The sequence below is a fragment of the Aspergillus saccharolyticus genome (genome assembly GCF_003184585.1).
Source record: "Aspergillus saccharolyticus JOP 1030-1 unplaced genomic scaffold BP01scaffold_2, whole genome shotgun sequence".
Taxonomy (NCBI): Eukaryota; Fungi; Ascomycota; class Eurotiomycetes; order Eurotiales; family Aspergillaceae; genus Aspergillus; species Aspergillus saccharolyticus.
Genome location: NW_020290612.1, coordinates 1,235,559 through 1,262,581, shown reverse-complemented (window position 1 = coordinate 1,262,581; position 27,023 = coordinate 1,235,559). Strand labels below are relative to the sequence as shown.

The 27,023-nt window shown below is 52.9% G+C and overlaps 9 protein-coding genes and 1 non-coding gene across 10 annotated transcripts; 6 read left to right on the top strand and 4 right to left on the bottom strand.

Annotated features, from left to right (window-relative positions):
• Positions 1 to 272: 272 nt before the first annotated feature.
• Positions 273 to 1,137, top strand: BP01DRAFT_79912 (uncharacterized protein). Its single transcript, XM_025580115.1, has one exon. The coding sequence runs from the start codon at positions 495 to 497 to the stop codon at positions 930 to 932; it is 438 nt and encodes a 145-aa protein (XP_025435507.1). The 5' UTR covers positions 273 to 494; the 3' UTR covers positions 933 to 1,137.
• BP01DRAFT_79897 (uncharacterized protein) lies at positions 1,007 to 1,560 on the bottom strand. Its single transcript, XM_025580113.1, has 3 exons — positions 1,454 to 1,560; positions 1,388 to 1,393; positions 1,007 to 1,328 (listed from the first exon to the last, which is right to left on the bottom strand). The coding sequence occupies exons 1-3, from the start codon at positions 1,497 to 1,499 to the stop codon at positions 1,081 to 1,083; spliced, it is 300 nt and encodes a 99-aa protein (XP_025435506.1). The 5' UTR covers positions 1,500 to 1,560; the 3' UTR covers positions 1,007 to 1,080.
• Positions 1,561 to 2,342: 782 nt separating this feature from the next.
• On the top strand, positions 2,343 to 3,768 carry idi1 (isopentenyl-diphosphate delta-isomerase IDI1). Its single transcript, XM_025580112.1, has 3 exons — positions 2,343 to 2,825; positions 2,972 to 3,310; positions 3,391 to 3,768. The coding sequence occupies exons 1-3, from the start codon at positions 2,582 to 2,584 to the stop codon at positions 3,624 to 3,626; spliced, it is 819 nt and encodes a 272-aa protein (XP_025435505.1). The 5' UTR covers positions 2,343 to 2,581; the 3' UTR covers positions 3,627 to 3,768.
• Positions 3,769 to 3,978: 210 nt separating this feature from the next.
• BP01DRAFT_332577 (DUF202 domain-containing protein) lies at positions 3,979 to 4,884 on the bottom strand. Its single transcript, XM_025573099.1, has 2 exons — positions 4,553 to 4,884; positions 3,979 to 4,472 (listed from the first exon to the last, which is right to left on the bottom strand). The coding sequence occupies exons 1-2, from the start codon at positions 4,669 to 4,671 to the stop codon at positions 4,043 to 4,045; spliced, it is 549 nt and encodes a 182-aa protein (XP_025435504.1). The 5' UTR covers positions 4,672 to 4,884; the 3' UTR covers positions 3,979 to 4,042.
• A 1,026-nt stretch (positions 4,885 to 5,910) lies between these two features.
• On the top strand, positions 5,911 to 7,805 carry BP01DRAFT_287230 (MATE family efflux transporter; the record flags this gene model as incomplete). Its single annotated transcript, XM_025571493.1, has 2 exons — positions 5,911 to 6,580; positions 6,640 to 7,805. 2 exons carry the CDS (start codon positions 5,911 to 5,913, stop codon positions 7,803 to 7,805), a joined length of 1,836 nt encoding a protein of 611 aa, XP_025435503.1.
• Positions 7,806 to 7,991: 186 nt separating this feature from the next.
• On the bottom strand, positions 7,992 to 9,482 carry BP01DRAFT_388547 (putative replication factor-a protein). The gene is made up of 3 exons (XM_025577845.1): positions 9,382 to 9,482; positions 9,138 to 9,250; positions 7,992 to 9,025 (listed from the first exon to the last, which is right to left on the bottom strand). Exons 1-3 carry the CDS (start codon positions 9,383 to 9,385, stop codon positions 8,255 to 8,257), a joined length of 888 nt encoding a protein of 295 aa, XP_025435502.1. The 5' UTR covers positions 9,386 to 9,482; the 3' UTR covers positions 7,992 to 8,254.
• A 225-nt stretch (positions 9,483 to 9,707) lies between these two features.
• Positions 9,708 to 12,735, top strand: BP01DRAFT_352981 (ATP-dependent RNA helicase DBP10). The gene has a single exon (XM_025574063.1). It carries the CDS (start codon positions 9,755 to 9,757, stop codon positions 12,584 to 12,586), a length of 2,832 nt encoding a protein of 943 aa, XP_025435501.1. The 5' UTR covers positions 9,708 to 9,754; the 3' UTR covers positions 12,587 to 12,735.
• Positions 12,736 to 12,836: 101 nt separating this feature from the next.
• Positions 12,837 to 15,054, bottom strand: BP01DRAFT_388545 (uncharacterized protein; the record flags this gene model as incomplete). The annotated part of the gene is made up of 4 exons (XM_025577844.1): positions 14,706 to 15,054; positions 14,602 to 14,624; positions 14,390 to 14,513; positions 12,837 to 14,272 (listed from the first exon to the last, which is right to left on the bottom strand). The coding sequence occupies exons 1-4, from the start codon at positions 14,734 to 14,736 to the stop codon at positions 12,837 to 12,839; spliced, it is 1,614 nt and encodes a 537-aa protein (XP_025435500.1). The 5' UTR covers positions 14,737 to 15,054.
• Positions 15,055 to 15,551: 497 nt separating this feature from the next.
• On the top strand, positions 15,552 to 15,625 carry BP01DRAFT_t23. The gene has a single exon. It is a non-coding gene; the product is annotated as a tRNA-Val (tRNA).
• An 8,478-nt stretch (positions 15,626 to 24,103) lies between these two features.
• On the top strand, positions 24,104 to 26,215 carry sclB (putative C6 transcription factor; the record flags this gene model as incomplete). Its single annotated transcript, XM_025578600.1, has 2 exons — positions 24,104 to 24,760; positions 24,875 to 26,215. 2 exons carry the CDS (start codon positions 24,104 to 24,106, stop codon positions 25,880 to 25,882), a joined length of 1,665 nt encoding a protein of 554 aa, XP_025435499.1. The 3' UTR covers positions 25,883 to 26,215.
• Positions 26,216 to 27,023: the final 808 nt, after the last annotated feature.

The window sequence follows — 27,023 nt, the reverse complement described above, 5'->3', positions numbered from 1 at the left end:
ACGAACTCTACGTCTGTAAGATTTTTGAGGGGCTACAGTCGGTACTAGCATTGCACCTTTTGGGAGGTTTGGTCCAGCTATTCTTTTTCGTTGCACGGGTGATCATCGATCTTTCGTGTTTGTTTCTCCCCTACAGCTGCGTTTGGGAATTTCGTTGCGCTGACATTGGCGCCATTTGAATTTGGGGGTGGAGAGTGTTTCTGCAGCCCACATAGAGCACATGGGTTGGGCCATGGAGCCTCAGGGCATCCCGCATGGCAGGTCCATACGGAAGCCCGGGGGCTGACTGTGGACACTTTCCCAGCATACAATCACACACGTTGACACAATCACTTCATTGTTCCATTCCCTGCTACTCCGTACACCCTCAAGAATAGATGGGCTAGACCAGCCAGCCGTGCCAATCTGGCACGACACTAACCGACACTAGGCTCGAGTAATATCGGACAAGACAAAGAAATCCAAAGGCTAGACAAGACTATTCCGTGCAAGAGATGGGCTGGAAAACAGGTTCACCTCCAGTACCTGGCAAGGAGACTTTGACCCGATCGGCCATGAAGATCATCTCATCATCTCTTGCCATTCAGAAAATGGTGCTGCGTAGGCTGAGCGATCTCGACCGTTCCAGAGGAGCATCACTGGTCACCTCCAGGGTCCCCTGCTGCCGAGCGCTCGTCTCTACGGCGTACCTTGTCACATACCTAATCTGGGGAAACAAGTTACTTCAAGTCCGACCGGTTGACATGGTGAATCACGCCCTGTACCTCTGCAATCTCAACCAGATTAATTTTGCCCCGTCCTTCCCTTCTCCCCTTATCCCGCAAGTAGGTAAGCCAGTTAATCACTCCATACCGGGTATATCAAAAGAAATCCCCCCCCTCCCCACCGGCCCGGCCGGTAAGGATTGTACCTTTACCGGACGGGGGCCTTAAGTCGAGTTGTTAAGGTCCGGTCCCTACTGGAACCATGGATCCATTCGGAGCTAAATCAATACTGTCATAAGTTATAGGGAGGAGATTAGTAGCTGGAAAGCAGTGATCATCTATAAGGACATTTCTAGCTTCGCTTACTTCCCCTTAGTCAAGACGATGTGGGGGGGGGAAGGTGGGTTTTCACCCGGAGTTTTGAAATTGGCGCCGGAGATTCGGAGTTGTGAGTAGAGTTGTCGGAGTGAACGCCGTGGGAGGTATGGCGGAGATTGACGGAGTATTGAGCAAGCTTTTGCTCTTCTTGGTTAGGTGGCTCGGGGTAGTTTCGGCCGGGGGGAGGGTTGAGGTTAGGAGTTGGAGAGGGTGAGGGATGGATGCGGATTAGGGGGCATCTGGCAACTGGGCAATATGTAAGTGTTGTGGTTGTGGTTGTGGTTCTGGTTGTGGTGGACGGGTACAATGGGCTTCGAGGTTATTCAGTTAGAAAGTGAGAGAGGGGATTGGCAGGAAGATAAGATGAGTACTGAGTACTAGCTGGTTGATGCTGTAAGACGAAGGTCTTCGGAGCATTCAGGTCTTCTGTCTGACCTCTGGACACAAGGTAAGTTCTGCATGTCTTGTACTGTTCAAGTTCACTCAGAAGTTTACACTTTCTTTCACTCCGGATGCTGGGGGGACTCAAGAAATATATACTCGAGCATGGGAAGGCTCGTCGGCGTTCAAGGAGGATGGCAAAGTCCGTCTGCATGGTTTGTTGGGATTAGTATAGCTGCAGGTGATTTGTCTGCATTTTCAGGGATTACAAGGACATGGATGTCTAACTTCGATGCCAATGGGATATTGAGGAGCACCGTGGTTTACTCCGTACTTAGTCTATAGGTACAGCTTATATGGCTGTTGGCTGGCTCCACGCTGACTGAACCATGCGGTTTCCTCCCAATCATCACCCAACTGTGTTCCACCCGTCTCACTCATAATCAAGCGAGAGGCAGCGGAGGTATCCATCTGCTTCTGCTTTGAACTGTCATCGCAGAATGTTCTAATGGAGTCAGCTTGCAGGGACTCCTCGTGTTCATTTCTTGCATCAGGTTCGTTTTCGAGAACTTCGACGAGTGAGCTGCACTTGCCAACCGAATAGCCTGTACATGCCAGACCCTCATACTCAATGCTCATTATCCACTGGCAAGCTACAAGCGGTCAGATTCTTCCTTGCCTACTGGTGCAGCATCCAGGCTCTGGCCGTTCGTCTTGGAAGCACCGAGGTGCACCCAGGCAGGGGTGGGATCGAGGCAAACAGTCGAAATAATCCACCCGCAGAAGAAGATCTGTTACTCAAATGGAGGTTGCTCAATACCTTCAGCAAGGTGCCAACAACTCGATGCAGCGCATGACCTCTTCATGATTCAATCATAGGTCCACCGTCACACCCTTCTTTGCAGTGCATGCATAGAACAACGCAGCAAAAGTTTTGTGCGACAATGAAAAGAACTCCGCACGAGGGTTGGGATTCTGCCACCGCCCGGAGTGGCACGCCTCTCTCCCCCGCGGAAAAATGAGGGTCAATAAATACAGACAGCCGTCCGCCTTCGCTCTCTCCGCAACCCCTCCCTTTCTTCAGCACCCTCCCTTATCTCCAGTCCAGTCCCCTCACCATGAGCACCACTATGACGGTCACCGAAACGCCAAGGATTACAGCCGAGAATGTTGCGACCCTCTTCCCCGAGGTCGATACTTCGCTCGCCCGCGAGGTGCTCCCGACTGCGACAAATGCCCCTGCCGCCGGGTCCAGCGACGACCTGGCCGGCTACGATGAGGAACAAGTTCGTTTAATGGATGAGGTGTGCATTGTGCTGGATGAGGATGACAAGCCTATTGGTAGTGCCAGCAAGAAAGCTTGTGAGTTGATTCCTCTCCCTTCTTGAATCCGCAATCACTGGGAAAGATAACGAAAGGGGTGGCGGTGCCGCTTATCTTTTCTCTTCTCTCGCTGCTTCGTCCATTCAAACTGGTCGCTGACAATTCATGACTTGATTCTATTCTAGGCCATCTGATGACGAACATTGACCGCGGTCTTCTCCACCGAGCTTTCTCCGTTTTCCTCTTCGACTCCAACAACCGCCTGCTCCTACAACAGCGCGCCACCGAGAAGATCACATTCCCGGACATGTGGACGAACACCTGCTGCTCCCACCCGCTCGGCATCCCCGGCGAGACTGGCTCCGAGCTCGATGCTGCCATTCTCGGCGTGAAGCGCGCGGCGCAGCGCAAGTTGGATCAAGAGCTGGGCATTAAGGCGGAGCAGGTGCCGTTGGACAAGTTTGAGTTCTTCACCCGCATTCACTACAAGGCGCCCAGCGATGGCAAATGGGGAGAGCACGAGAGTATGTTGCCATACCTATCCTCAAATTTTTTTTTCTCAGTCTGTCCTCTTTGTCAGAAACTTACGGAATCGTCATTCTAGTTGACTATATCCTCTTCATCCAAGCCGACGTCGATTTGAACGTCAACCCGAACGAGATCCGCGACACCTGCTATGTTTCGGCCGAGGAATTGAAGCAGATGTTCGAGAAGCCCGGACTCACGTTTACGCCCTGGTTCAAGCTCATCTGCAACTCGATGTTGTTCGAGTGGTGGAGCCACCTCGGCTCTCCCTCGCTGGAGTCCTACAAGAACGAAAGGGAGATCCGTCGCATGTGAGAACGCGTGGCGGTGTGAGTTGGTCGGTGGTGACGGGGTAGTCTCTTGCATTTCATACATATTTTTAATATCCCTTATTTATTGCTGCTGTGCTCGCATGTGCAAGTTCTTACTTGATATCTCGGTTTTACTTATTCCCCTCATTACAACTACTGCTACTACTGCATGGCCAGCGTTTCGGTGCTCTCCAGTCTGAGCTAACCAGATATGATATTGTGAGTCTCGAACCGCAAGGAATTCTACAAATTACTCGCTTCTTTCGTACAATCATAATAAGTCTTTCTATCGATCTGTCAGGCACAGATATCACCTGATGAACGTCAAAAGTGGATCACTCGCAATCCACCACCTTATCCCCTTTCCCCATGATCCACGGCATACCCGCAAGGCTCTGCGCCCAGCAGGCTGGGAGCAAATCACCTAGACCGCGTCTTCGCGTCCGTCGCCAGAAACAGAACACAACTCGCGAGGATCACCGTACCCACGACGGTGAACATAACCTGGGTCTTCCACCCGCTCTGCACGAGCGCCGCCTGCTGGCTGTACTTGCGCACCGTGCGGATGTAGTTCGCGAATCCCGTGACGAGACATGTCAGGCTGAGCAGCCAGAACACAATCCCCAGCGGCAGGGCCATGCGGCGCTCGAGCCCCGTGGGCGGCGTCTGGAAGTGAAACGAGATGATGATCGCGATGGCGACGACGCCCAGGTACATGGCCAGGCGGAGCCACGAGAGGAAGGTGCGTTCGTTGGCGCAGTGATCGCGCGCGTCCGAGGTGACGTTCTCGAAGAGGAGGGCGCCGAACCAGGGGCGGGCGAGGAAGATGTGCGGGTTTGTCGGGGGTTGTCTGAGGTTCCTGGTTGTCAGTTTCAAACAAGTTGCTGGGTTGTTTGTGGCTTTTATGGGAATGGGAATGGGGTGACTGACTCGTTTGCTAGCACGGGGCGGGCGTTTGCAGCGTTGATGATGGGGTTGTAGGGGGGTTGTCGGAAGGTTGTAGCCTCCTGTTGTTGTTGTTGTTGCTGCTGAGCTGTTGTGCTTGTCATTGTTATACAATGTGGTACGTCTCTGGGGGAGGGTTGGGCTTTGGCGTGATTGTGGATTGGTGGACAGTACGGAGTGGCCCTGTAGCTCGGTGCTAATTCATGTACTGGCGGAGCGATCACAGCTGGAAACTCGAGACCGCGCAGAACAACAGCAACTTGCGAGTTGAGTATTCTTCTTCTGGGTGAAGATCATGGCGAGATTCCGAGTTTTCTTTTCTCTGAGACCGATCGTATTCTTGGGTGCTGGAAAAAGGGTTCGGTGACAGCTGCTAGTGATTGTTAGTTGATGCATCCCGCACGTGATTCGAGACTTGGCGACCAGGGGCAGAATGATGTCATGGCGGTTGTCTTGCGAATTGTTCCTGTCTCACACCTGGCAAGTATTCTCTACAGTCTACACAGTGTGTTTGATCTCCTGTCAATGCTTTGATTGTGCACGCCTTATCGATCCTTTCCATCTGTCATGTCAGAGCTCCGGTGGATAAATGCCCGCACAATGCCTGCCCGCGCGCCCCTCCTCAGCAGCGGCCGATCGCGCCTCCACCGTCCGCTCTCGGCTGGACCATCTTCTTTGGGATTCGCCAATCGCATAGGCTGCTGGTTAGTCATTCTTTCACCATCGGTCCATATGCGGGGACTGATCCATGAACCTCATAGCATCATACAATTGACATGAGAGCATGCATTACACCGGTTTCGAGTGTTCTTTCATCCACTTAGACTAAACCAGATACTGGGATATCCTCCGAATTGAAGAGAGCCACCAATTGTGAAAGCAATCGGATTGTCAAGGACACGAGGTGAATTACGCACTGGACAGGCCAAAGCTGGAGCTGGGAGAAGATAAGGTCACAGACCCGCAGCCACAATTACGGGGCCTTGACTTCAATCCTTAGCTTCAAGCCAATCGCTGGCGCCGCAAATTTTGCTGCACCCCGTCGCTGCTCGACCTTCCCGAGATTTGTCCAATCGAGACGATAAAAGCGTCCCTCCCCTCCGACTATCCGAGTCACTCAGTCACTTCCCCTTGTTTATTTACAGTGCTTGCTTGGGGTTGAAGTCATTTGTTGTAACTTTCGGCAAATGATGCAGCTGCGCTCCTTGCTTAAGTATTACGAATCTCACCTATAACCCTTTCACTCGTCCACCAATTCGACTGGGAATCACCTCCCCCTCCCTATCGATCTCTCATCCGGAAACATGACTCCGCGCGATTCCGAGTCTCACTACTCGCCCAGAATGACCGACGAGCACCATTACATGTCTCGCTCCCCACTCGCGAGGTCAGCAATCGCTCGCGATCTGGAAGATTATGCCGACGATGAAGGCTCCATGCTTACAAGCGATGACGATGCCTCCGAGACCTCCACCATTCGCGCAATCGGCAGTCATCCAGGCACCAGAGCCCATTCGTTGGCCGGCTCATACCAACGGCCCAGCTTCTTCACCACGGTCTCGCGCGCCACCGTTGTTCCCTATCGCCCTGATCAGGAGGGACTAACCCGGCGGGAACGCGACCAAGCGATCGAGGACGAGCGGGATCTTCTTACGGACAACCATTTCATCGAACCGTCGAGGAGGAAGACTCGTCGCGCGCCTTCGGAGTCTGCACCATCCACAGAAGAGACTGCGCTCCTTGGGGAGGGATCTCGGGGCCCGCAGTATGACTCGGTTGACTCTGAGGAGATAGACCGGAAGTGGGAGGAAGCCGTCACTGCGGGACTGATTCAAACAACGTGGAAGCGTGAGGCTCAGGTCATTGGGAAGAATGCGGCGCCACTGGTTTTCACCTTCTTGCTACAGTATTCCCTGACGGTGGCTAGCATCTTCACTCTGGGCCACCTGGGGAAGAAGGAATTGGGCGCTGTCAGTCTAGCTAGTATGAGCGCGAATATCACGGGTTATGCCAGTAAGTTTCGCTGCGGGCTGTCTGTTCGCGCTGATTCAGGGACTAACTAGCTCCTGCAGTCTACCAGGGTCTTGCTACAAGTCTGGATACACTCTGTGCCCAAGCCTACGGTTCCGGAAAGAAGAAGCTGGTGGGGTTGCAGATGCAGAAGATGGTCTTCTTCCTGTGGACGATTAGCATCCCCATTGTTATTCTCTGGTTCTTCGCGGACAAGGTCTTGGTCAGGATCGTGCCAGAGAAGGAGGTGGCCATGCTGGCTGGTCTGTATTTGAAAGTGGTTGCATTGGGTGCGCCGGGCTATGCGTGCTTTGAAAGTGGAAAGCGGTTTGTGCAGGCGCAGGGCCTTTTTTCCGCTTCTCTTTACGTGCTCCTGATCTGCGCTCCTCTCAATGCATTGATGAACTATCTGTTTGTCTGGCAGTTTGGGTGGGGCTTCGTAGGAGCACCCATCGCTGTGGCCATCACGGACAACCTGATGCCGCTTTTCCTGTTCCTGTATGTGTACTTCGTTGCTGGGTCCGAATGCTGGAACGGTGTAACCAGGCGAGCACTGCGCAACTGGGGCCCCATGATCAAGCTGGCCCTTCCCGGTCTCCTGATGGTTGAGGCCGAATGTCTGGCCTTTGAGGTGCTGACTCTGGCCTCCTCGTACCTCGGGACCACCCCCTTGGCCGCGCAATCCATCCTGTCGACCATCTCCAGTATCACCTTCCAGATTCCGTTCCCCGTCTCAATCTCCGGGAGTACTCGTGTGGCGAACTTGATCGGTGCCACCCTGGTCAACGCCGCCAAAACCTCCGCCAAGGTCACCATGGTCGGGGCCGTGATCGTCGGACTCCTCAATATGCTCTTCCTCTCTTCGCTGCGCTACTACATCCCCCGCCTCTTCACATCCGAGGCGGAAGTGATTGAGCTAGTGGCCCAGGTGCTCCCTCTCTGCGCCGCGTTCCAGCTTTTCGATGCCCTCGCCGCCAACTGCAACGGTATCCTTCGCGGTATTGGTCGGCAGGAGATCGGCGGGTACGTGCAGCTCTTCTGCTACTATGCGGTCGCCATGCCCATCAGCTTCGGGACGACCTTTGCTCTCAACTGGGGACTCTTTGGTCTCTGGAGCGGAGTGGCCCTGGCTCTGATGCTCGTCTCTATTATCGAGGGATTTTACCTGACGCAGACCAACTGGAATCGTTCTGTTGAGGACGCCCTGAAGCGGAACTCTATGAATTGATTGGTTTTTGCTGTACCGTCCGGAGTACATTCTCACGAATGATGACACAATGATGTCTGATGATTTTGTTCTTGCGTTTGTTTGTGTTTATAGTGTTGTGTCGAGACTAGTCCGGTATAAGTGTACTACTGTACTACTGTACTGTCTATATATGGAAGGGAAGGCATTTTGTTGCCCAAAGTTTTTGATCATAACCCAGCAAGCGAACCGAGAAGTTGTGTAGATTCTTCGAGTGATGTCCCGCTGTGCCATACCAAACTAAACTCTCTTGTCGGTTTTGTATCACCGCCTCAAATCCAGCCAGTGGGTTTGTGTGCAGTACAGTATATGTCATGTCCGGCAACAGCCAAGCCAATCACAGAAGAAAGAATCATCCATCGATAGCCATTTCATATTGTCATCAAGAGAAAGCGCGCAATTGCCGTAAAGAAGATGAGATGAGATCAAGCCTAATACTCCAGAATGGCCCACGTCTGCTCATCGACCGTGGAAAAGATGACCCCGGCTGTCAACAGCTCATCGCCCGCCCGAGCCACGTCCGGCATAGGCAGACTCAACTTTGCGGCGATCAACTGCGCGTGCAACCCCTCATTACTTTGCGGCTCCGTCCTCAACAGATTGTACACCCGTCTAGCGACAGGACTCATGGCCGGCAATGCCCGGCCCCCAGCATAATCATCCACCCCACCCATCGACGCATCCCCAGCCCCAGCCCCAGCCCCAGCCCCAGCCCCAGCACCACCCGCAGACTTCTCCCCCACCGGCCCCCGCGTAAAAAACAAATGCACCGCCGCCGCCTCCAGCAAATGCACATGCACCTCATTGATATTCTGGACCGGCCGTACGCAATGGGCGCCCACGAACCGCTTATTCCCAAACGTCTTGAGCTTCCCAAACACCTTGACGTAACCGTCCACCTGCACCTGATTCTTTGCTGTCGTGCCGCCGCCGCCGGGCTTGGCTTGTCCGTCCGTGTCCATCGTGTCGCCGCCGGCGCTGGCCGAGTCAATCCATTGCTTCACTTCGATCACGCCGGTGCCATCGTCCACGTTGTAGGTGACGTTTGTGGACTGCGAGCTGATGTTGCGGACTTGGCCGATGAAGCAGACGCTGGCGGCTTCGGCGGAGTCGATTTGGTAGCCGGCTTCGGGGTAGGGTTGGGAGGCGTCGAGGGCTTGTTTGATGGTTATGGGGCGGAGGGTGGCGTTGTTGTAGTCGCTCTGTTAGGGGGTCTTGATGTTAGTATGGGTGTATGGATTTTGGGGGGTCGGTTTGGGGGGGGGGGGATGAGGGTTTGACGCTGGGTTTCTTGTAGAGGACGGTTTGGTTTACCTTTCCTCCAGAGGGACTGTTGTTCATCTCGCCGGGCATAAAGCCACCACCACCACCACCGCCGCCACCGCCACCGCCGCCGTAGCTGCTGTTGTAGTTGTTGTAGCCGCTATCTGATTTGCAAGGAAGTTTTCGGTTAGCTGGGTGTATGCGCGGCGGGAGAGTAGGAAAAATGTTGTCGAGGGATGGTGGGGATTGAGAATGGAGGATGGGTTGAAGTTGAAGATTGAAAGATTTGACTTACCCATTAGATCGTTTATTCTTTGGGGTATCAGATTATAAAACAAAGGTCAAGGTGGTCACCCTGTTCACTGCACTATTCACTGCCAGTGAAGCAAAGCTCGATGATGGAATTGGTGTTAAGTTAATGGCATTTTACCGCTTCGGGACGTGTTGGAAGACGCGTCGCGGAGTGGTCGGATTTGTCGTGTTTGCGCCGTTTGACTCGTTTGCACTTTTGCTCGTAACTTGTTTTACTTGTTTTTCCGGGGCGACGTTGATCCCGCCTGCCTCACCGCCTTGACATTTTTCCCCGACACCCAAGAAAAAAAAATGTTGGAGGTCCAGATCTGCAGGTCGAACCCGCATCACAAGAAGACAGGCGGCGGAAGACAAAAATGGCTCCTCGTGCTGCCTCTCCGGCTATGTCGGAGAATGAATTCGACATCACCAGTGCGTTGTTCCAACATGATAGCGATTCCGAGATCGAGCAGGTCCCCAACAAGAAGGCCAAGCGCCAACCACTCAAGGCGGCCGCGCCGCAGCAGCTCGATTTCCTCGGCGACAACAACGGTCCCAACGACGACGACGATGAAGATGACGAGGCGTTTATTGCGGAGACACAGGCGTCGGCCAACCGAAAGGCCTCGAATCTCAAGGGTCGGACGGTGAAAAAGGGCGGTGGCTTTCAGGCGATGGGACTGAATGCGAATCTGTTGAAGGCGATCACCCGGAAGGGTTTCTCGGTGCCGACGCCGATCCAGCGCAAGACAATCCCCGTCATCATGGACGACCAGGATGTAGTGGGCATGGCCCGCACGGGTTCGGGAAAGACGGCTGCCTTCGTGATCCCCATGATTGAGAAGCTGAAGAGCCACAGCACCAAGGTGGGGTCCCGCGCGCTGATCCTGTCGCCCTCGCGCGAGCTGGCGCTGCAGACCCTCAAGGTCGTCAAGGAGCTCGGCAAGGGCACCGACCTCAAGTCCGTGCTGCTGGTCGGTGGTGACAGCCTCGAGGAGCAGTTCTCCATGATGGCCGGCAACCCGGACATCGTCATCGCCACCCCCGGTCGTTTCCTGCATCTCAAGGTCGAGATGAATCTGGATATGTCGAGCATCCGCTATGTCGTCTTTGATGAGGCCGATCGTCTCTTCGAGATGGGCTTCGCCGCGCAGCTGACCGAGATTCTGCACGGCTTGCCCCAGAACCGCCAGACCCTGCTGTTCTCGGCCACCCTGCCCAAGTCGCTGGTCGAGTTCGCCCGCGCCGGTCTGCAGGACCCGACGCTCATTCGGTTGGATACCGAGAGCAAGATCTCCCCGGATCTGCAGAATGCGTTCTTTTCTGTCAAGTCCGGCGACAAGGAGGGTGCGCTGCTTTACATTCTTCACGACGTGATCAAGATGCCCACGGGCCCCACCGAGGCTGCGCAGCGTCAGAAGGAGGACGAGAAGAAGAGCTTCAAGGACCGAAAGCGCAAGCGGTCGGCAATGGACAAAGCTATCAATACGAAAGAGTCCCCGACGAAACACTCGACGATCGTCTTCGCCGCCACGAAACACCATGTCGACTTCCTGTATTCGCTCCTCTGCGAAGCGGGCTTCGCCACCTCCTACGTGTACGGTTCCCTCGACCAGACTGCCCGGAAGATCCAGGTCCAGAACTTCAGGTCTGGTATCTCCAACATCCTAGTTGTCACCGACGTCGCGGCCAGAGGTATCGATATTCCCATTCTCGCCAACGTCATCAACTACGACTTCCCCTCGCAGGCCAAGATCTTCGTCCACCGTGTTGGTCGTACCGCTCGTGCTGGTCGCACGGGTTGGAGTTACAGTCTGGTACGCGACCAGGACGCACCCTACCTTTTGGATCTCCAGCTTTTCCTCGGTCGGCGACTCGTGCTGGGCCGCGAGTACGGCGACCAGGTCAACTACGCCGAAGATGTCGTCGTCGGAAGCCTGCCGCGGGATGGCTTGTCACAGCACTGCGAGTGGGTCGCCAAGGTCGTCGAAGACTCAACCGATATCTCCAACCAGCGCTCCGTCGCCGCCAAGGGTGAGAAGCTGTACATGCGCACGCGCAATGCCGCCGCCCTCGAGAGCGCCAAGCGCGCCAAGCAGGTGGTCGCCTCGGACAACTGGGTCGCCATCCACCCGCTGTTCAACGACGAAACCTCTCAGTTGGAAGCGGAGCGCGAGAAGATGCTCGCCCGCATCGGCGGCTACCGGCCCACGGAGACGATCTTCGAGGTGAACAACCGCCGCAGCGGTAAGCCCGAGAACGAGGAAGCCCTGAGCACCATCAAGCGGGTGCGCACGACGCTCGACGCGAAGAAGAAGCGCCAGGCGCAGGCCGAAGAACAGTCCGAGTTCGTCGAAGACGCGGTCACCGGAGCCAAGGCTGCTGCTGACGACGACGATGAGGCCGCTGGTACTGGTGCCTTTGACGACGACGATGACGATGAAGCCACCGGCATCCCCGACAACATGTCCATGGCCTCTGAATCCGACCTCGAAGTCACCTTCTCCGCCTACGGCAGCAACAGCAACAAGAAGGATACGAAGGACGGCACCGCGGCGGCCACTTCGTTCCAAAACCCCGATTACTTCATGTCCTACACCCCCACCACCACCAACCTGGCCGAGGACCGCGCCTACGGTGTGCACTCCGGCACGAACGCCAACTTCGCGCAGGCGTCGCGCGACGCCGCTATGGATCTTCTGGGTGACGAGGGCAGCCGCGGGTTCGGCGAGCCGCGCACCATGATGCGCTGGGACAAGCGTCATAAGAAGTACGTCGCCCGCCAGAACGACGAGGACGGCTCCAAGGGCACCCGGCTGGTGCGCGGCGAGTCCGGCGCCAAGATCGCCGCCAGTTTCCGGTCTGGGCGCTTTGACGCCTGGAAGAAGGGCAAGCGTCTGGGCCGGCTGCCGCGCGTGGGTGAGGCCGAGACGCCGGGGCTGGCTGCTGATTTGAACGCTGCCGGTCGCGGCGGCCACCGCTTCCGCCATCGCCAGGAGCGGGCGCCCAAGCGAGCGGATCCGCTGCGCGGGGACTACGAGAAGATGAAGAAGAAGAACGAGGCGGCCAAGGAGCGGCAGTTTAGCAAGTTTGGCGGGGCTGCAGCAGGTGGCAAGAGTGAATTGAAGGGCACCGATGATATCCGCATTGCGCGCAAGTTGAAGCAGAAGCGGCGGGAGAAGAACGCGAGACCTTCGAAAAAGAGGTAGATTTTCCTCTGGGATTCTTTTTCCTTACCTTTTTTACTATGCTATGTATATACCATTTGTTCGGGGCTGGTTATCAAAATTTTTTTGTGTTTGCATTCGTTTACTCATTGTAGATACCTCTGTGCTTGTGCAATAAATAATGGATGGAGTATAAGTATTAAAAACTACAGTATTCATGGGGCCGTCGCTTGGTTTAGTCATGTCATTCTGTTTGGACGAAAAAGCAGTGGGTAAGTGGTGGTAGACAAGCTCAATACACCATCCCAACCAGAGAACAAGGGTGCATGCCCTCCCTCTCGAAATCGTCATCGTTATCGTGATTCACCGGCTTGAATCTGCTCGAGGCCGGGGGCTGGGCATGTGTGCTGAATACACCGCATGGGAGGATCCCTTCTCTCTCGTCGCTGTCTTCGTTGCTTTGCGTTGTGCGCTGGGCGATGGCCATTCTGATTGCGGCGCAGGGCAGTATTCCTTCTCTCTCGTCGTCTGCATCATTCTCCACTCTTGGAGTCTCGGGGGCTCTGAGGTTTTTCTGTATCCCGATTGCGGCGCAGGGCAGTATGCCCTCTCTTTCATCGTCGTCCTCGACTACCATTGCAATCACGGCTGGGAGCTGCGCGTGCGTGTCAAATGCACCGCAGGGGAGTATTCCTTCTCGCTCGTCGTCCTCATCCTCCACTCTTGGAGTCTCTGGGGCTCTCAGCTTCGTTTGTATCCCGATAGCGGTGCAGGGGAGTATTCCCTCTCGCTCATCGTCGTCGTCGTTCTTCTCCTCAACTACCGTTGCAACCACGGCTGGGAGCCGCGCGTGCGTGTCAAATGCACCACAGGGAAGTATCCCCTCCCTCTCCTCCTCCTCCTCCTCCTCCTCCTCCTCCTCATCGTCTCCATGCGCATCCACCAGAGGCGCCGTAGCCGTAGCCGTGCTCTGCATTACAAAGCCCGCCGCACACGCCAACAACCCCTCCTTGTCTTCCTCTTCCTCTTCCTCCTCTGCCTCTCCGAGAACCTCCGTCTGAACCGCCGAGACAGACACAGCAACAGCCGGACCGCTCTTCTGGGACCTCCTACCACTGTCCTCCACCTCCACCTCCACCCCGACCCCCTCAATCTCCTCCCACTCACTCTCCTCATCCAAGAATCCCTTTTCTTGAACACCACTACCACTACCCCCAGCAACATCCATCTCCTCCTCCACCTCCTTCTGCTCCTCTGCCCGCCTTCTAACCGCAAGCACCCTCCTCCACGACCCCCTCATCGCCATCTTCCGCAACCACGCCCAAACAAAAGGATACCTCGCAAAAACCTCCCCCTTCCCTTCCTCCCCTTCCTGCGCCTCCACCAAAAGAGAATGCAACCCCGCCAAAAACGCCAAATCGGCATAACTGCACCTCTGGCCCACGAGCCACGAGCTCCGCATGAGGGTTGCGTTCAGTGTGGCGAGGATCTGGTGGAGTTTTTGTGTGCGGTTGGGGACACTAGTAATAGTAGTAGTAGTAGGAGAGGAACCGTCCAGTACCTCCCGGAATGTCGTCTGGAGATGCATCCATTGGTTCAGTTGGTGGCGTTCGTGGCTGTCGGTGCTGTTGTTGTCGCTCCCCCCCAGGACATTGGAGGTGTCGTAGCAGTCGACGAGGTATTGGATTATCGGGGCGGCGTGGAAGAGGGTGATGGTTGTGTTGGGGTCTGTTAGGGCTGTTTTTTTTTGCGAGGGGGATATTAGTTGGGAGTACTGTAATGTTTTCGGAAAGCTGGGGGAGGGGAATTGACTTCAACTTGAAATGAAGTTTAAGTTCGACGTACTTGGAACTGGGAGGTGGAGGTGGTGCGGGTGTGCAGTGGAATCGGTATTCTTGTTTTCAGGATTCGAGAGTGTATGGGTCATCATCTCATAGGGGAGAGATAATTCCTCTGCGACGGCTATAATCTATGTCTCGGTTAGAACATCCGTATCCCCTGAGTGGCTAAGATGGGGAGAGGATTCGTGGTGGTGAGGTGGGGGGGGTGTAGCATACACTCCAGGCATGAGCATCAGTAGCTATTTACGCATCGCCGGTTAGTTGATACTATACTATGTGGTGTAGTATGTCCTCTTCGCAGGATGGAATCGTGCACTCACCAGGAAATCGAATATGCAATGGTTGAATCATCGTGTCAGTCCAAGTGACTACAGTATAGTACGCGGTTTGATTTGCTCAATATGAATATAAATCCGAGTCAAGCTGAGAGCAGGAGCTGAAGCGTGGTTAATATACCCTCTCCGCCCCCTCGTGAGGGGGTAGGCTGAACCATGCCGCAGCATCCTTCGTGCATCCCACCTGTCGGATGAGTCTCCAGTGGGGCCAGACCTCTCCGTCAGCACTAAAAGTACAAATACACTCGGTCCGAGGGTCCTTGGATTACGGCGGAGTGGCGAGACAAGACTCTCCTGCTAGTCAGGCCACGGACCGGAGACTTCGTATCTGGTGTGGTCGGGTTGGTATTACGGAGTACAATAGAAAAGCCGAATGACTCTAAGTAGTAGTAATAGTAGTACCTGGTGGGATGCTTTGGGTCTATTTCGTCATAGGACCAATTAATGGGGCTGGATGGGGTCAGGTGATTGTGTTTATCTGGTGGACCCGGCTGGGGGGCGGAGTCGAGGAGAGCTGGGCTGAGCAGAGCCGAGCCGAACTGAGCTAAAGTGTCTGGGAGAAATACGAAGTTCGTGTTGTGAATAACTGATTGAAGGTACCGTTGATTGATGGAATATGATATGATATGGTAGCGACATCCATGGATCGGATAGAGTCGAGCCACAGTTTATGTTAGTGGCTATGGTCCGTGCAGTCGGGGTGGCTTTGCTGTACTCCGAAGTGCGACCATTAAACTTGACATCAAGTTGCTGCCTGCAGTCGCATCATCAGGAATATGCTCATTTTATAAACAAACATAACGTCAAAAGACAATCAAATTTTCAACAATTGGCCGGATGGTGTAGTTGGTTATCACGTATCGTTAACACCGATAAGGTCCTGGGATCGAGCCCCAGTCTGGTCATTCTTTTTGGCTTTTCGTTTACTCGTGATTCATATTTCACTTCAAACCACACGGTCCCTGTTCTACCTTTTGACATCATCCTAAGAATTGAATGCCTGATTGACGTCAAGGGAACTGCAGGATCGTATACTCTTCGCATCAGAACGTCCCTCACAGCGCCCCTTCACAGCAGAACAGCTACTGAGTGATGCCAATTGACACAGCCACCTCAGACGCGATGAACAAAGGCTACGACTAGCCAAAGCAAAGCGCCTGAGAACATCGGTGTATTCCCGATAGCCCAAAAGGCATCCGGGTTACATCGCTCAATCGTCCTGGCACCCATTGCATATACATTCATACGATCGATACTGTAGCCAACCACCACTCGTTTTGCAACCACCGCCCATAATCCTGAATTAACAGGCGCAAGTCAAAACAAAATCACTAGAGCCCAGCCCAGTTGCATGCGCCTTTTCCGACGCACGCCACGAAGAAAACACCTGACATAGCAGGAGTCGACCTTGTTGTCATGACCCGGCCAGCAAAGCTATCGCCGAAGGGGTCCCCCAATGGTCTGGTGGCCCAAGAAACTCTCCAGGGTACCACCACAGATGATCGACCGTGACATTCATCGCGATGATGTAGGCTGTAGGCTGCCCGATTGTACACACCGCGCCTGTTCGGCATGTCAGAGTTCGCACCGAGTCACCAGCAAGAGCGCATGCGGATCCGGCCGCCGGCGCAAGCATATGTCGGAGCCGAGAGTGCTCGCTGAGTATCAGGCTCACGGGGCGAATTATCCGATTGAATTGAACCATTACTTGGAAACGGAGGTGCTGGTGACTGCCACGGGGCCTGCAAGGCATGCCGGGTGAGTACACCCAGGACCTGGTCCATCATCGAGACTGAGTGTACTAGATCTGCGCATTGCTGGGCAGGTGTTCACTCTGAACTGGTCGTCTCGAGAAAGGTGCCAAACGGACAATCACAAGCCAACCTTCCGACGATGGGGTGAGGAAGCAAGCAGACTCCCCATTCTCCAGCATGCACGTCCACGAGGAAAGTAACACTGCATTGCCAAGTCCGACCGTACTTGATACCAAATACAATTTATACAATTTCAGTGTCGTATCCAAGCTTAGTCTCCACGGAAGGACGATTATACATTGTTCACTGCAGCCCCAAGCAACGCCCGTGGGAAAGGAGCCGAAGGACTTCCCAGTCCGTTGAGTCGCTTCGAAGAGAGTTCATGCGCGCGCCAATCTATGCTAGGCCTTGGATGCAGACGTTGTCGCTGGGCCGTATCAGCAATTGGGCGACCAGAAATGTGGGAAGCGATTGCACTGTAACGCTGCGAAGCTTCGAGCTGAAGTCCCAACTTCGGCGGCATGCATCAGCCGCAGATTATCCTACCCTACCTTGTCTCGGGAAGCAGAATGATGGTGACGGGTCTGGAAGATCACCGTGAGCGAGGACCGATCTGACACCAGCATTGCCGTAGATAAAGAAAGGGCCCGGCGGAAACATGAAGGCATTTATTCTGTGCAATGATGCAGGTTCGTGGATAAATAATTTTCTCCATTGTCAATTATTGAAAGAATCATCTTCCGTATTGGGACGTTCATATCATGGGAGCTCTATCATACTCGGACCGTCCCGGCCTAGGGTTAACGGTTCCTTTCTCACCGGGGGTCTGGGAGGAGGACGGAAAGAAGCTGAGAAACCGAGAGAATCATCGAAGTCAATTGAGTTCGCGTAATGAGACTGGTCATATCCTCACCGACTCTCTACGAGCGTACTGCCTTTGTCAAGCCTGCGTCAACTGAGTTGCCCCATGCAGATGACTGATCATTCCGCAGTGCAGTCTGCAGACCGCAGGCTGAACGTTCGTCATACAGTGGTTACTAATGCATTCGGCACTCCCTGCAGACCGATCTGACCAACGACAATACCCATTGATGCAGAGCTAGGTATGGATTCCCACTTGGGGCGGATCAATTAACTTTTGGAAGAGGAATCTGACCCGCAACGGCAAATCTGATTTCATACCCAGAACAGCCTCTTCCAAGCTTCACTGGCATGCCAGCAGTCTTGAAAGGGGCAGTACAGTACTTGTGCTGGCTTACAAGTAGTATCATGCGCATGAGACGGCTGGAAAGGCAAGCGTCGCCCCTTCGGAGAGCTTGCTAGCCACAGGATATTGCTATGGGTAACTTGGAGCAAGTGACCTCATGGCCGCATTCATCAGGTATGCAAGCGACCAGAGACCGTTGGTCCGTAGCGTCGGGGTTTACCAGTGCCTAACAAATCCAGAATACCTGAGCGTCAGGGATGTTGTTAGACGAAATTGGCCATTGCAGAACGGGGGGGGTTTCTGGACAGCAGTGGCTCTCTGCAACCCCCTCACAGGGTCTCTCTCCGAGCCCGCGCAAGGAGCGCTTCGGCAAAGAGCTGTTTTGGACACTGGAGATGTGTCTGGTAAGCGAAGCACTTCATGACGCGGAAATATTGCCTAGGCTCGTCAAGTCATACCAAACATGGATTCCATGCGACTCCAATGTATGGATCCTAGACGAGCCGTCCTCAGTCTGTCGGTGACAAACTTATCACCTTGGCGTACTATGATGTCCTCGCCTAGGCAGATACGTCCCAAATCCGATAGCCGCGTTTCCTGCGCAGACTCGAGCTCCCTAATCAAGGTAGTGGTCTCAAATCCAAACTCAATGCCGAACGTCGCGCACGGGAGACGCTCATAGTGTGGCAGCCGCTATAGAAGACGTGATAGGCGGATCAACCAACAAGTAGACCTCCCTTCAGGAGAATTGGTTCGGAGAGGGAGGCCATCGGGGCATTCGCCGCCACCAAGACCCGTGATGGCATGGTCATGGAAGCGGTATACCCGCCACTTTCTCCGGCCGCATCGTCAGTGTGACTATCGGATAACTACCGTGCACAATGCCCTCGTGTCGATAGCACTAGCCCGGAGTCTGCCTCGGGAAGACCCTTTTCGGGAAATTTACTAAGAAGCGTTGTGTAGCCGGCACACGCATCAAGAAACGCTGTGGGATCACGGATGTGCTACCACATTGATCTCACTGGAGCGATGGCGCCCAATGGCTTGTTCTCCTATGTTGTCCACGGTGCCAGTTCGATGGTCATTTTTGTTTCCGAGTTACCGGTCGTTCCGTCCAACTCTTTTGCAGGGAAGATTTTAGCGATGGAGCGGGAAAGCTGGCCTCAATCATCAGTTCGACGGCTTAGATATTGCATGATGACCCTTTACTTGGACTTCCAAGTCCAAGTACATCGGGTGGCAGTTATAGCATCGGTCTTATTATTAAAGTCGAGTTTAGCGGCAGAGTGGGGGAGGGGGGCGTCAGTAGTCAAAGCGATAGTCTGTTTGAGCCTCGAACGGGAGGAGAAGGAATTGAGAGAAAGTACGGAGTTGCGGGAGGGTGAGTGACAAATACCGCCTGCCAATCGTTTCCCTGGGGGGAGCCTGCGTGTTTCCCAAAATGGTTCATCGCAATTGTCAGTCCCGCTAAACCTTTTTGGGCAAAAGGCAGATCGGCTCAGTTGCTTTGGATGTACCTCTTATCTTCAATCTGGAGTACAATCATTCATTCTTGTTTAGTCCTCAATCCAATCAAAGGCAATTCTCAGAGCTCATCAACTCAGTCTACACACGCGTTCATTGTATGCTTAGTTTCTTCTTCCCCGATAAGCGATAAGCAATGCAATGTCCGACGTTCTCGGTGCCTGACTCAGTGACACGGAGGAGCAGGTTCACTGACCTTAGTAGCTTAAAAGCTACCAAGTCACTAGTGCCATGAGGAATTGCGGGGACTATCACCAACTATTATTATTCTACGACCGAGCTATCTTTCCGTACGCGTCCCCCCAATCCGCAACACTCCTTGAGTCTTTACCCATTGAGGTTTAAGGCTCAGGGGCCGGTTGCTCGAACTATTGATGCCTGTCCGGGCAGATCGTGCTGTCGCTTCCAAGCTCGAATTAGACTGAACGCTTTTGCCGGTTTGGATGCACTAAGACACTCGTCCCGCGATTTGTTGGCTCATCGGTACTTGGTGCTTAGTGTGAACTGCATTGGCTCCCTTGCTGGCTTCTCCATGTATGAGGTAAGTGCCTCCCTCGCTTTCAGTTGGTTTCTTTTTCCGACCTGGGACCGACCGACTACATTTATGCTGATGGGGCTAATTGCCAAGTTTCGCGTCAAGTTTGCCCCAAATCGAGGACGAGACTGGGTGCTCGTACACGAAGGTCCTTAGCAATCCATGACCAACACTGTTCCAAGGACGGGCTATCCTGTAGCCTGAGGACTTGACAGCACAAAAGATCCCCGCTGTGGCCCGCGTTGCTCTTGACGGATATAATAGTCACGGCTCAGGGCCAGCCGGCGGGCTCAAACGTGTCCAATAAGCGAGGCTTCGGGAAATAAATCAAAGCTTTGATTTGACTAAATACGACCATAAAGCAGTAAGTGTCGGGTACAATGACTTCGGCTTTCCTCACACTAGGGAAAGCCGTTACGGAAGGCCCTTTGAGTTACTCGAGATGCTCACTTGGCATCCAAGCTTGCTCTCCGTTCCAAGGGAGCATGGTGGGTCACACTTTCCTTACAGTATCAGGCGGGCCATTTACGGAGTATGAGTCGTGTTCATGCAACAACGACCGTCATTGAGTTTAATGGGCTAGGCTAATTGTCTGTTCCACTAACCATCTTGTCGGACCATTGGGGGGAAAGTCGTTGTGATGGTCAGCTTCTTCACACCGGACAATAAGACCCTGTCTCGACTTCAATGCTAATCCACTGGCCTGGTCAGTTTTGTCGGTTCCCCGTTCGAGATCCGCCGCGTTTATGCTTTCCAGCACGTTTTCACCATTCCACGGAAACAAGCAATACCTCCGTGCTTGGGTCAGATCTCGTGATTACTAACGAGTAGCTAGGGACTTATTGCTTCCTCCTTGCTCATAGAACAGTTCATCCGCGACGACTGAACGAATCCAATGCGTAAGGTGTGCGAGATGGTCTCGCCACTTGCACCTAATTCCCGGAGCCGACCGGCAAATTTGTCGCACACTGGCCTCGAAGAAGGTGGCACGTACAGGCTCATACACAATGTCATTAGTCTACACTCTACACAGATGTCGGACACACTTCCGTTAGCCCCAATGGCATTTTCCGGGTGGGACCAGACATAGCGCCGTAGGCTATTTATTGCAGAGTCAAGCCGGAAAATTACTGGCTTTCATTCGGGGCCATTCGGGTTATTAAATGTAGCGCTCACCCCTCCACCACCCCCCAATCATCTTGATAGGACAAGACATGGTCATGCTCGAACGAAGCGTCTCATTAAGAGGTCGGAGAGACCACTATATCAGTAAGGCTCGTTCGCGAACTCTTCAGTTGGGTGGAGTTGACATTGTTTGATACTACTAATTGGCTGCGACTAATTAGGTAGCATGAGAGAAGTCAAGCATTGATGTCACTCTGCGAAACGCGCATGGCATGCGTTCAATGTCTCCGTGGGCGGTTTGACAAGAATGGGGCGGGCCTCGGGAGCTACTGTATCTCCAACCCAGCTCCTTCACCGAGAAAATAGACGACGACTACAGTATCATATACATACTCGAACCGTCTTTACCGCAGCAACATCCAAGTTCAGTACTAGATGACAGTCGAACCTGATGAATCATTGGCCGATAAATTCCCCAGGAATGCTTCGAGTACAACCGACGGTTGTATGGATGAGACTCTCCATGGCACTGAAGTTCAGCGGAAACCGAAGTCGAATGACTGGAGCAGTTCCGAACACTACCACGTTTTCTCTCTACCCCGTCCAGCTTTCAATTGGATTTACAAATGATGTCTTCGTTGCGAAATGCATGCAGCATTACAAGTAATCCTGCATAGAAGTTTTGCTTCGCTTTTCTCGTTCTCGAGCGGGATGCAGAGGCAGTGAAGTCAATTACCGTAACTTCAGTAGTTACTCCGTACTGACTACTCAACGGCGAGTGCTCATAACTAGTTCCGAAGAATAAGATAGGGTCAAGTCCGTACTTCCAGACCTCCCAGAAATTCATAGTGACCCAGAGGCTAGCATGATTGAAGTCTCGACTACCATATGGTGGTGGATGTAGAAAGGGGGTTACACAATGACAGCAGGAACTATCCGTCCAATGCGAATGGCAGACGAGCTTTAAAAAAAATGATCCACTAGTCAGTCTTCCCAAGCAGTAACTACGGAGTACGGGAGTACTACAGATATCATGGATTGCTGCTGGGTGACGAGTTCTCCATTGACGCCTCGATCGGTCGCGCGTGTCAACTTCTCTATTATTTGCTTATTCCCTGTTTCCTTTTTCTTTTTCTTTTTCTTATTCCTATTTTTATTTTTACGGTATTTCTATTTTCCCATCCCTTCCGAAGCGGGACTAGAGACTATTGGCAATGGGATGCAGCGGGTGGGCGCCGATGTCGATCCGTCCGCCCACTCCTTGGGGGGATTGGGAGAAGTTCTTCTTTTCCACCTCTTTTCTTCCAACTCGCTCTTCTCGCCTTGCTTCTGCTTCTTCGGATTGGTATGACTGCTACGAATTATGAATTAATGATAACATACACACCTGGCAGCACTGTGTACAAGCGGAAAACGGAAAAAAGAAATGCGAATTCGGGCTTAGCCTTATTACTCTCCAGCTCTCTTTCTTTTGCTTTCCTTTTTTGAGAGACTATGGGGCCTGTGTCACTGACAGCGGCATCCAGTCCTCATCGACCACCTGATGCAAGCTACTGCTGCTCTCGACCCAACCAGCCGGTCAGAACGAATTACATCTTGGCCCCGGAACAGGGAAGATGTCGATTCATTTTGGTCCAACAAGGTGTTCGGAAAAAAAAAAATAAAAAATAAAAAATAAAAAAAACATCCAAATAACAGCCACAACTATGTTTGAGATCCGAGTCACCGAGGAGGCTATGGAAGCAGCTGTCGGCAATAGTATTTACCTCAAGAACCATTTTGTGCCTTTGCGAAAAAAGAATTACATTTCTACAAAAAAATAATAAAAAGAAGCAAAAAAACGAAAAACATAAAAAGAAAAAGAAAAACAAAAAAAAAATACCAAAAGTAATGGGACCATCCATTGTCAAACTGGTGAAGCTATCTGGAAAATGGGGGCTCATGACAAGCCCGCGTCTCCAACTCTCCGGAGGATTGGAACCACTCGTTCTCCTGATCCTCCCCCCTCCTCCCAAATCGACTCTCGTACATACTGACATGCTTCCAGAGGAGACGGAGGCAGAGATTCCCCATTCAGATCTTCCCTTCCATGGAGATCAAGTAGTCTATCGGCTGCTAGTCGGTGTTGCACTGAGCACCCATTACCCACACCTCAAGCTCACCCTCTCTTGTCAGCCCACCAAGCAGACAGGGTCCCTTTACCTTTAAGAGCGAGGAGGAGGGATTAAAAAAGGGTATAAGCCTTGTCAGAACCGACGATGTGAGACTGGGATCTTTAACACCCGTCACATCATCCCTTATGGGTATTCCCTCTTCGGGGTGACTGAGCTGCTTTCCAGTTCTTAACGAGTTGTATCTCTGTTCAAGTGCAGTGCAAACTTCCCTGGCCCTTTAAACCAGGCTGCACCTCTGATCTGGACCTTCTCAGAAAACCTCCTATTCGTCTAGTTCTGGCTTATTCCTCTTTCTATCTTCCTATCTCTTCCCACAGACACACGCTTCCTCTTAGGGACAACAAGTGTGATCTCACCGGATCTATACGCCTCACTTTCCGGTATAGTTCACCACCACACCACCTCATCACTTCCCACATCTGCCGTTGCCTGTGGTTGAGCCAGTTCATACTCGGGCCTTGACTCTGATATTATGCAGTAGGGAGAGATACTCCGATCAAAGTTGATATTTAAGAGAAATAAGGAAGAGAAGAAAGATAAAAAATAAAAATAAAAACTTCGTCCGGAAAGCAACAAGCCAAGGGAAAAAGAATAAAAAAAAAAGGCTCTTCTTCATTACTGAAAGGTAATGTACAAGTTCTGTATTTTATTTCCGAATTGATTCCATGATTATTGCTTTTCCTGTTGTTCTGTGCATTTTCTTGGGCTCCAGTGATCGCCCGCCATGCTGCAATAAATCACCCCAAGATGGAGACCATCGAAGCCATGGAAAACCGCTGTCACGATCTTGCTATCTACTGCTGATCGACGTATCCTCCTTTGTGACTCCTCCAATCGTGAATCTTGACTGACTGATTATAAGCTCCTGTGGTCCTCTGTCTGCCACTGTATGGAGTTCTCAATGGTTACTGCCGACTGAACAACACACCGTGTTCACCTATACAAACCGAGGACCCTCTTGATGTCAGAGATGGTGGCTATCGCAACTACAGTCAACCCGAACAGTGTCCCATTACTTTTGTGAGCAGTGGCTTTTTGTCAACCCGAGCATTCAGGATTACCAGATGCAATCACTCGTCCTTCCCCCTTCTTCCTACATCACTACAGAATTCGGTCATCCAAGGTTTAATCCCGGCCAGGAGCGGCTTTCTCTTAATCTCCATCGGTCGACCAATGCTCGAAGGTACACGCCTCGGGATTTACCGCCCCCTCGCTCTATGTCCGGTCCGGTCCCAGCAGAGGACTCCCTGGAGACTTCTGGCACCGCGAGGCGGCCCGGACATCCTGAGCTCTTTCAACCAGTATCATCCGCAAGCGTGACAGCGCCGACGACAACACCTATTGCGATTTCCGGCTCTCAGCTTCCCTCGGGCTCCGTGGGTGCTGTGGCTGTCTCGGAACCGGCAGTGCAGCGCCTGGTTTCCGCCCCTGGGGAGGAAGCGCTACGGCAACCGCTGAGTGTTGGCGATGCATTTCCTTCAGCACGACTTCCACCTTCTTTAGGAGCCCAGGCTCTATCGCAATCTTCAGTGGCTGCATACGTGCAACCCTCGTTCGCATCGTCGCCCCCCGAAGCTTCTAGCCGCCCGCTAGCGCAAAAGCCAACGAGACGCACAAAAGCACATGTCGCATCGGCGTGTGTCAACTGCAAGAAAAAGCACTTGGGCTGCGACCCAGCACGGCCCTGTCGGAGATGCGTTCTATCAGGAAAAGAGGTAAGTGTCCATGTGCATTTCCGCTCAGTTCACCGGAGAGCCGTTGCGCGCTCCCATTTGCGCATTGAGTTCTGCACCATGAAAGCTGAATAGGCATAAACGTGCTAATCTTCCAATTAGGCTACCTGTGTAGATGTCACGCATAAGAAGCGAGGGCGACCGCCGTTGAAGGCAGAAGAAGCATCGCTCAGAACGTATGCCGCACAGCTGGATAGAGCAGCGGTCGGGGAGCACCATGGCTCTCAATCGAGAAGAACGCATATGCATCGAGCCACCTCCTCGCGAGAAATACGTCCCGTGACAGACTTGCAGATGATTAGGGGTCAAGCAGGGACAATGGCCATGGGGGCCTCGTCAGGACAACCACATCGATGGTCGGCTTCGATGTATCCCCAAGCCCTCGATCCCGCTATGACAATGCAACGAAGCATTGGCCATCGGAGATTTTCCTCCTCTGGATCAGTGCAGTCGATGACGGCAACATCGCCACCCAGCTATGTCTCTCTGCCAGCTGGGTACAATCCCGTGATGGGAGTGGGTCGCATGTCCACGGGAGCTGGAAGGCCATTGTCCGCTTACACCCACCAGGCCTTAAACCCTGCTACGACACCACCGCAGTATCAACACGCATTCTTACCGATGTCACCTTACTCGGAGGCCCCGAGAATGGTAAACCGGGCGCCGATGGGAGAGATGCCAATGGGAAGAGATCCTCGCGAAGGGTACGGGGAGTCGCCGGTGAGACTTCCTCCAATATACGCGCCAACGATGGCCACTCCGGTTTCTATGTCACAAAGTCATCGTGGAAGCAGCGATCCATACAATGCCATATGGTCGTCGCCCATGCGAGAGGAGTTTTTACAAGAGCACCGCCAACATATGCCGCCACATGGATTTATCGAGCCGATTTCACCGAGTAGTCAGATGCGTCCGGGAGGGTCAGACCCAGGATACTTGGACCCAGCAATACGCCAATTGGGGTCTATGGCTCCGGCTACAGAAGGACAGTCGCTGCAACTTTCCCCGCCGCAAGCTCAAACGGAGCAAGAGGGCGCTGAACCAACCCTTGAAGATTCAAGACCAGCCAAGCGGAGAAAGATGGCCTTGAATGACATGGTCAATGACTGAACTGCCGCCATCATGTCCTTTCTTTGAAGTCGGGGTTTTTCTTCATATCGGGGAGTTTCATTCGGACAGGCTCGGTTCTTGTAGCGGGCCTACAATGGAGACGATCATGACGCACTTTCTTTTGTGATATGATTCGGTCTCACTTACGATCTCTTTTCTATTTTCTGTTTATATTGACCATTTCCCCCTTTCCTTCTCTTTCTTATGTCGTTCGCATCTCAGCATACTGCTTTTCCAGCGCAAGCGCGCCGCTCGTCTAGTCACGACCTATTTTCCTTTGTTTTTTTCTGGAGCGGCATGACTGATTGGAACTCGAATAGTGTGTTTCATATATTCTGTTGTTCAACGCATAGCGTGTTGCAGTTCTTTCTTTGAAGATATACTCCATGGCTTCTGGTTACCTGGTTTACTGTGTTAGACGGCGTTGTGGGATTCCAGCATTTCAACATCCACGTTGACTGCATTGCTGCATTTGGGGGAAGCGGACAAGATCCATGTACTTTAATTGGACCATATGCCAGGCTATGTAGACGCTGGTGCTTCGTGCTGCTGGACAGATCTCTAATATAATTATGGAAGTGTTTGGATAGAGCTTCCAAACTGATTTATGCCAATGCTGTTGAAGTGATGATGCAATGCCCGCCAATTCTCTAATCTCCGAACCTTTTAGCCCGCTTGCAAATTAGATGATTGCACTGAAATCTTTTGAAAGAATCTGGACTGCCTCGCTGTCTTGGCTGACGCGATTTGATGTAGCAACTCGGGGTTACTGGACGTGGCAGTATCAAGGTCTTGAGGGTGGTAATGACAGGCTCGATGGCACTGTTTCCGATGTAGCGTACTCTAAAAATTGCCGATCAGTAAGCCAGTAGTTCGCCTGTCAATTGCTCGACGCGTAAAGAGTACCAACTGGGCGGTCAGGCTCACCATCTTAGTGAAAATCCCAACTGCAGGCCGGGTGCTGAGAGTGAGCGCCTGTAATCTTGCGCACAACCTCGCTGGACCTAGCGAGAACCATGATCAGTAACCCAAGAGTAGACACCCAGAGGCATGCTCCCTTGGCACCAGAAGGTCTGCGTCCGCGAGTGCAGGCTGCAACAAACAAGGGACTGGGTCCAGGGAGCTTGGGATTGGAGAGCTG

Bases quoted from the DNA above. Each gene is read 5' to 3' on its own strand.
- BP01DRAFT_79912 (XM_025580115.1), top strand. From the start codon at position 495: ATGGGCTGGAAAACAGGTTCACCTCCAGTACCTGGCAAGGAGACTTTG.
- BP01DRAFT_79897 (XM_025580113.1), bottom strand. From the start codon at position 1,499: ATGCTCCGAAGACCTTCGTCTTACAGCATCAACCAGCTAGTACTCA.
- idi1 (XM_025580112.1), top strand. From the start codon at position 2,582: ATGAGCACCACTATGACGGTCACCGAAACGCCAAGGATTACAGCCGAG. The intron at 2,826-2,971 runs GTGAGTTGATTC...ATTCTATTCTAG, and splicing joins TAGTGCCAGCAAGAAAGCTT to GCCATCTGATGACGAACATT. The intron at 3,311-3,390 runs GTATGTTGCCAT...TCGTCATTCTAG, and splicing joins CAAATGGGGAGAGCACGAGA to TTGACTATATCCTCTTCATC.
- BP01DRAFT_332577 (XM_025573099.1), bottom strand. From the start codon at position 4,671: ATGACAAGCACAACAGCTCAGCAGCAACAACAACAACAACAGGAGGCT. The intron at 4,473-4,552 runs GTCAGTCACCCC...CAGGAACCTCAG, and splicing joins CGCCCCGTGCTAGCAAACGA to ACAACCCCCGACAAACCCGC.
- BP01DRAFT_388547 (XM_025577845.1), bottom strand. The intron at 9,026-9,137 runs GTAAACCAAACC...ACCCCCTAACAG, and splicing joins ACAGTCCCTCTGGAGGAAAG to AGCGACTACAACAACGCCAC.
- BP01DRAFT_352981 (XM_025574063.1), top strand. From the start codon at position 9,755: ATGGCTCCTCGTGCTGCCTCTCCGGCTATGTCGGAGAATGAATTCGAC.